The 8,295-nt window shown below is 36.2% G+C and overlaps 1 protein-coding gene across 1 annotated transcript in view; it reads left to right on the top strand.

The window, feature by feature from the left end:
* The first annotated feature begins 353 nt into the window (after positions 1 to 353).
* Positions 354 to 8,295, top strand: part of LOC117403268 (discoidin, CUB and LCCL domain-containing protein 1-like) — a 29,157-nt gene continuing 21,215 nt past the window's right edge. The window contains exons 1-2 of the mRNA XM_034005293.3: positions 354 to 669; positions 5,935 to 6,153. Of these exons, the coding sequence (XP_033861184.3) occupies positions 585 to 669; positions 5,935 to 6,153 (304 nt within the window). The 5' untranslated portion in view covers positions 354 to 584. The remainder of the gene's footprint in view (positions 670 to 5,934; positions 6,154 to 8,295) is intronic.

Here is an 8,295-nt window from a genome sequence, read left to right as displayed (position 1 = left end):
TATGCCTCAGGTATGAAGAATGCCCCTGAATCTAATATCCTCCTAATAATTATTAACTCATAGCTAACCAAACTCATGTTACAGTATATTCACTATGGTTGACACACAATGTAGAAAAGAAAAGGCAGTGGTGTAATTTATGCACATTTAACTCACATAAAAGTCTATTTTTATCAATGAATGAAGAAACTTTTTTGTTGTTGTTTTGACGTGTCTGCGTGAGTTTGTTTCGGATGGCAGGGAGTAAGAGGGTATGTATTCTGAACGGGACACATTTCTGCAATGGTTGGAAGAGGGGGTGTCAAAAATGTTGAGGGGGGCTGGGGGGTTGAACCAAATGAATCAACTGTTGCCGTCCAGTGTGTGGGCAGTAGCTTTGTGATTCCCAGCCCCCTTAGTTTGAAACGATGCTGTCAAACTAGCTGAGTGACCGCTGGGTGCCGCCTTCGTGTGAAATCCGGAAGAGTTCATTCAGGGACCCGTCTGAAGTCGCTGGGAGCAAGACAGTACAGACAGGAGCACCGCGAGCTCCGAATAGTAATTGGAAGAAGCACAACAAATGTTTGAATTAAAACTCAAACAAAATGATAGGAAGGGACAAGTTTTACGGATTCCTTTCTTTTTTCTTCGGACTTTCTGCGCCTCTGCTATCGTCTGCCGAGAAGCTGGGTAAGTGTATGAACTTAGTTAAAGGAGAGCATTCGTGTGTTAAGTTAGTTAAAGCAACAGTACACGCATTCGCCACAGAAGAACGTGTTTTAACAAAAATGCTAAAAAAAAAAATAAGTATTTACGTTTATCAGATTAGTTGTTATTTACTTATTTTACAATAACATAAGTTATTTTAATATTAGCTTTGAGTCCGTGAAGCACTCTCTGTCGCTTTGCCTACCCATCAGAACAGGCTACATTAAAACGTAGTTCTATGTGCAAAAGTTACGGTAATACTGTCTTTTTTTCTTTTCCTAATATGCGGTGTAGAGAATACTATAATACAAATAGTATACAAGACCAATTATAAATATTTGTAAACAAATGTGTGTTCCCCATTTCTGCAGCAAATTGTGCCTTCATTTGGTTTTATTTGCAAACATGGTAGTTATTTGTGTTTAGTTCGTTAGCAAATGTAAAGCCTATATGCCATATGCACTTATGCACGACAGAATGTAAGGTAGTTTACTTCAATGCTAAATTATATGTACATGTTTGAGTTGTTCCAACAGTGTACAAGGCAAAGCATTTTCAATACTATTGCAGTATTCTTTTTATCAGACAGACACCATGATATTTTTTTTTTCCCCTCACAATTTCTACAGGAGACCTCTAACAAGATTAAAACTAAGTAATCAATCTAGGCTGTAATCCTCCCCACAAAGAGAACCTAAATAATTGGTATACTGTATTGATGTGAATGACAGTAGGATTTGTAAACAGTGTGAGAAAAAAAATGAAGGGAAACCACACATTGGTTAGAAATAGAAACAAGAAGTGTTTTATTTTGGTGTCTGCAACTCGATTTCTGATCTGGGCTGTGCTGTGGTGGTTTATCAGATTTTTCTGTTATCTTTGTTTTTCAGTATATCTGCAAGCAGGAGAACCTTGTAACAAATGACTTGGATTCATTTGCTAAAATAATAACTTGATTAAAAATCTGTTTTTGGTGACAAACTAATAGCTTATCCTTTAAGAGCGTGGCAGAATCTAATTGCAATACATCTCACACCTAATAAAAACCCTTAAATAGTTCATATGTTGTTGGCACTTGATATGCAAAGCAGTACTCACAGTTTTTGGTGATTGTGTACTGATGTTCCTTAGTAACTGTTTTTTCAATTAATTGTATACTGTAGTTTGCTAGGGCAAGCCAGAATGGTTTCTTGCCAAGCTGTTTTTCCCATGTACTAGGGTTGAATTTAGAAAGATAAAAACATCCTGTCAAAATATTGTCCGTTAAGGGCAGAATTCTGTTTAAAGTGTTCTGGAATTTTCAGAGATTAGCATAAAGTATATTTTCAGGGATGGCCCATAGATTCAACACTTCATCACTCTGTTCCCAGAAAATGATCATTTACAATTTGTACAGTGTTGGTAATAAAACTAAGTGCGTGTCAATGAAACAACAGTACTTTTAGTCTTTTAGTAGGATCTTGTGTATCACATATTATCTGTTGGGGGTGTTTTTTACATAATAAGAATCAGTCATAAGGGAGTGCTCATTTACAAAAACATGTGATACATCACAGATGTTGTTTTTCTAGTTTCTTTTTTTTTGTCAAATCCAGACCTATCAAATGGGGGTTCGTGCCTCATAATATAAGAAACTGTGAAAACTGCTGTCAGAATTAGTGACAGGACTTCTAATGAATTCAAAATTGGTGTCCTGTGTTTTACACAAGTTTAGCTTAAGGTGCATTGGAATGACAATGGAGGGCAGCCCTGTTGTGCTTCTTGCTCACGCTGCATTTCATTTAAATATGAATCTCCGAAAATGAGTTGCCTTTGCTTTGAGTCAGCAGGTTGGAACAATGTGCTTAAGCGCCATGTGTTAATGCACGGTCACTCTGCACGCCTGTTCTGTGGGTCGGAGACCTGGCAGGGTTTCTTCACCCTCTAGCGAATCACTTTCATGCTGTTCTGTTATTGGTGTTTTCCTTCCATGCTGTTAGGGTATTGGACATTAGTGGTCAAGGCAGTTCAGATTTACTGAACTAGAAGCAGGTCTTTTTTGTGTCAGTTTCCAGTTGACTTTTGTTATAATTTTATCTTCAAGTTTAGGAATGAATGCTTAAAGTTATGTTTTGGATTAACGACATCATCGCAACATGAAAATAACTCCCAAAAAGATATATGGTCTTCAATTCCATTTTTTTTCCTCCATGTTTTTAGCTTCAGTTTACTACTGTATACAATTTACCTGTAGAAATGCATATTGTAAGGATTTGAGTTTCAAAGACTGTTTGTTACATAACCCAGTGCAGTGTTAACAAGAAACACATTACTTTTACCTTTGCTGTAGCCTGTGTTGTCCATATTTCAGAATCTATTTCCAATATATTCCCAATAGTTTATTTATTATATATATATATATATATATATATATATATATATATATATATATATATTCCACACATAATAGGTAAATCAACTAGGGAGTGAATTTATTTATTTTTTATTCCAGGCACTTTCACCAGTAGAAAGATTGTTTCTTCTAAATATTTCCATGTATCATGCTTCGTCCTGCAACGATGCTGGTGCTGTTATTGAATTTAGTGTTGTGTTGTGTTGTGGGAACAGAAAAACTTTGTTATTGTGGCTTTTGTTAGGCAGCTTTATAATAAAATCATAATAACGTTTAAATATTAATAAAAATGATCCTGTTGTATTAGGATTATGTTTTATGTTTTAGCTCCAAGAATCCGCCTGGGTACAAAGCAATTTTTATATACCGGTTATGTGGAACCAATGAGGAATATTCTCATGACGAAAAATGAACGAGAGAAACCAAGGTAAAACTGTACAACACTACCCTGGGGTGTCTCAAATTCAATAAACAGTAAATTAAAATCTACTAGAAATACAACTTGCCACTTGCAGCTTTCCTAGTACTTTGACCCAGTAACTTCTGTCCCTTGTGTTGCTTGTCTCTGGAGGCAAGAAGCCTTAATTATATTGTCTGTCCATGTAAAGAAACCGGACACCTGGTTTGTGATGAGGGCTATTGAAATATTCGGAAAGATTTTGAATGAAATGGATTAAATTGGAATGCGAGTACACTTGAAAAACAGGAGCATAGTGATCATTGCACTTTATGTGATGCAGATGGTCTGCTGTTAAATGTGCAGTAACAAAAACATGCAGCTACTGTAGCTGCCAACCATCAGACTAAATGCATCTGGAGTCTGCATTGGAGTCCTGTACCTGGGAGTCAAATAAGGCATGTAGAAAACGGTTGCTTTTCTGTGTTTTGTTGTATTTGAAAAAAAGTTTGAATGGGAGTACTGTAAAACTCTTAATTGTAAGACAGTTCAGATAAAAGGCCCATTCTGATATGGAAAATACATGTAATCACAAGCCTTGTAATTCACGTTATGCACATGATTTGTAATCACCATCAAGCACGTCTATCTGCTTTTTGAAAGACTTGGAATGCATTGACTTGCCTAGTACCTGCTGGCCCACAACCACAAAATCTTTCCCTTGAGCATCTCCGGGCATAAACAGAAACATGTTGCTTGCAAGCAAATTTCACTTGATCTCTACATTCTGGCAGCTTAATAGCCTTCTAGAAGTTTTGGAATATTATTAATCAAGTAACTGACATCAGTTTGACCTGAATGCATAAAGAAGAGAAACACCTGGTGTGGCACAGTTATTTGCTAGTCAAATTAGAGGCGTTAAAAAGTGGCCAGACAGCTTGTTAACATTATACAATGTAGCAAGTTACAGCACTCGCCAAACAACTGACAAACATTTTCATTTGCTCTTTAAATGAGGTTTAGCTTCTAAGTATTTAACGTGCAGTGGTTTGAAAACGTATGTTACAGTACAAGTAGTTCATGCTAGAGTAAAACATTTGATAGTTCTCACTGCTGAAACAAGTGAGATAGCGAGGGGGTGAAATCGCCACGTGTTTCCTGGTTGTATTAGAGTTTTTTTTTGTTTTTTTTTTTAAGGATTTAGAGTACTACAGTGTAACTCGCCCCTAGTACAGTGTCAAAATCATGCTCTGTCTGCAGTAATTTATTGTTCAGATTCACTAGTTTACTCTCTGGTAGATTCATTAGTTGTTAAAAGCAATCAGTGTGGTTTGCTAATTTGGACAGTCAATCCCCAAAACACAGATTTAGTTAGAACCAGTTTTGATTTTAACAGCCATAGTGAATTAAACACTAGTGTCTAGGTAACTACTTCTGTTATACCACAGAGTGAGACGAATAACTATGAAGCTAATATAATCCAGCGTCTTTATGCACCCTCAAGTTGTTTGGTTCTCATTTGGAAACATACAATTTTCGACATAACCCTTTTTCGAAAAAAGCAAAAGTAAAATATTTTGATGTGGCCCATTATCTGCTACTGGAGTGCCAGATCTGCTCTTGAGAATTTCCCCACTGTAGAACTGTTTATCCTGTATACCCTGTGGATGATTTCAATGCAGACTTTCTCCGCTGCTTGTTCAGTCCTTTGTGACTAATATAATACTGTAAGCAGTGTGTGTGTGTGTGTGTGTGTGTGTGTGTGTGTCTCCTGTTTTTCAAGCTGAAAATCCCTTGCCTCGACTTGTTGGATTTGGGAGATACTCTACAGTACTATGTCTGGCTACCATGCATGACTCACCAGTGTAATTAGAAGATAAAGTTGATTCCAGTTGTATGGTTGGCACTTGTGCCTCACACAACACCTGTTGTGATTTATGCCTTACTATATTTTACAGTAGATTAATAAAGGTTAGAGCCTAATATGAAGTCACAAGGCAAACTTGTATAGTGGGAGAGAACATACATTAACGTGAAAGAATGCTACAAGAATGCAAAGCTAATTATAAAAAAGTACTTGCTATGGGACACCTTTTATAGTTAACCAGGAGGGTTTCTGCCAGAACAGATTCACCTACAGTAAAAGGATGGCTTGTGTATGAACTCAGGAATTCTAAATATGTAGAGTATTTCGTGTATAGTATGACTAGCATCTTTTCCTTGGTTTATCAGAGCAGTTTAAAATCCATTACCCTGTTTGTCAAATCTAGAAAGTACATTGAAATTTGAAAGGGTACCAGGATTTAAATTATACATATCTACATTAAAACAACCTGTTTTACTTGTGCCTGGTAACCTACTTTTGTTTCTAAAAGCAAAAGCAGACTATTTTCTGGACCTCCTATCTTCTGCCTCATCTGGTGATCTATATGTAACTTTTCCCATTGATTTGAAATAGGAGATGGATGTGGTCACTCTGTTTTGGGTCAAGAAAGTGGAGTCCTGACTTCCAAGAACTATCCCGGCACGTACCCAAACCACACATGGTGTGAATGGAAAATTAACATGCAGGAAGGCAAGACTATCATACTGAAGTTTGGAGATCTGGATATCGAGGCACAGCAATGTGAATCTGACTATGTTAAAATCTTTAAAGGATCACAGACATTTGGAAATGGTAAGTTAAATAACCCCAGAAAACAAATATACCAATATGTTATCTCGCTGTAAAGCTGCTATGGGGTTGATTTGATCACCTGGATAAGCCACAACTGGATTTATTTAGGGCATTTATACAGTACAAGGGAATCAGCTTGTTTTTAGGCTTAATCCCAGACAAGGGATAGGTGGTTGACACAATCCAAATTGATTCTCCAGTGTTGTAAAATGTTCTAAAAAATATTGAAGTGACTACAGCTTGAAGAATTCTTTTTAATATTCTGTTCATTTTAATGGGTCTGAGTACAAGCAGTGCTGTCCTTCTGAATGCTTCCTGTCAAGCTTGTGATGCATCAAAGAATGTTTTTCAGCATGTCTGTTTTGCAAGATTAGCAGATGCATGTTGCATTCAGACCGGGGGTCAGTTATAATTATAATCACAGCAGAATTGCAATATTCAGTTACAGTGCTGTTCTGTTCATTTACTATTGCAGTTACAATTATGCTGCAGTAATTGCAATTATAATTACCTTACACTAAAAAGTAACACAAATAGCTCCACACATTAACATGCTTACTCTGTTTATTCTACCAAGCAATAATCACAAGTACAAATACAGAAACATACTATTAACAATTTTTTTAAACAAATGGGGTCAGTAAAAGAAGAATGTTCGCTCAATGTAAAACACATGGAACTGGGAACAATTAAGCTTGGAAAGGTGTCTAATTGACCAATTATATAATTACAATTACACAGGTGTGCCAAGGTTCAAGTACAATTACAATTATATTGTAATTACAATTAATTAGAAATTACAGAATCACAATTGTAACTGACCCCAGGTCTGGTTACATTACAGTTTCCAAGGTAACCGTGATTCTGCGTTTCAGCTGAAACTCGATATATGCCTGTCTTTGTCTAGACAAGTAAAAACTTTTGTAACATGCTGGCATATCTTAGGCTAATAAATAGCTTGTTCTCTGTTTTAGCTGATTCAAATCTAACAGCAGTTTGAAAAATCTTGTCCATCCTAAAGAAATCACTGCAGGGGTAGGTTGTATTGTTTAGAACTGGACTAACATTCATTCTCTAAGCTTATTTATCCTCTTTGGGCCTTATTTTGAAGCAAGTATGACATTGTCTGAGATGTTTTAAACTGTCCAAATGACTTTATTGCCTTTCTGACTGCACTTTTCTTCTAAACGGGACTCTCACTCTCACTTTTATGTTTTGTTCTAACAGAAGGGTTTCACTTCAGCCCAGATTTATAAGAACACTGATTCTTGACTTGAAAGTTGCTTGCTAGCCCAATATCTATTTCAAATAAAATATTGAGAATGACAATGTGGACTTCTCAATGCTACTTACTACAAGGACTTTCTGTGATGAACATCAGGCATTCATTATAGAAAGTTAATCATAAACATACTCTCCCCCAGCAACAGAACACATGCACTGGGTGTCCAAGAGTGTGTCTGTTCTGATTAGAACTCGGCCCAGAAAGAACAGAGCTATGAAGAACTTTGTAAATGCAAAAAATATCAATTGTCTGATAAAATAGTATCACAGTACCTTTGATTGCCTATTGGTGTATTAAGACCAGGATGGAGTCAGTGACTAAGCCAGGAGTTTAAAAGAGGATTTCTTGTTTTTTTTTCTAGATTTTACAACAATTGGCCAAGGTCAAATTTTAAAAGGGTGTTTGTTTGCGACAGGAAATAGTTTCATAAAACTGTGCTCTTCACCTGGCCACTTATTTCCTGGCATGTCAACCAACTGGTTTGGTAGGATTCTTGAGAGTAAGACTTGTTTGTAGGGGTAATGATTTTAGATTCAGGCTTAACTCGATAGGTAGAGACCACAGGAAGAAACTTAATAACACCCTCCACCCATATTTTAGGTTGTACTTTCTTGGTGAGCAAAGCCCTTAATTAAAAAGCCAATTGCAGTACAATTTGGCTGACATTATTTATTATTTATATATCTATTTTATATCTATCTGTTATCTCTATTTTTATATAGATATACGTATCTATATAATATAGCTCGCGCGTATATTATGTGAAAGAAACAACCTGAACGTTAACGCTATTTTTTTTAAAATTTGTTTATTTAATGTTTTTGTAGTTAAAGTTGTGTGATATGGAAATAATTACA

Source organism: Acipenser ruthenus, chromosome 5 (genome assembly GCF_902713425.1).
Source record: "Acipenser ruthenus chromosome 5, fAciRut3.2 maternal haplotype, whole genome shotgun sequence".
NCBI lineage: Eukaryota > Metazoa > Chordata > Actinopteri > Acipenseriformes > Acipenseridae > Acipenser > Acipenser ruthenus.
This window is presented reverse-complemented; position numbering and strand designations above follow the sequence as displayed.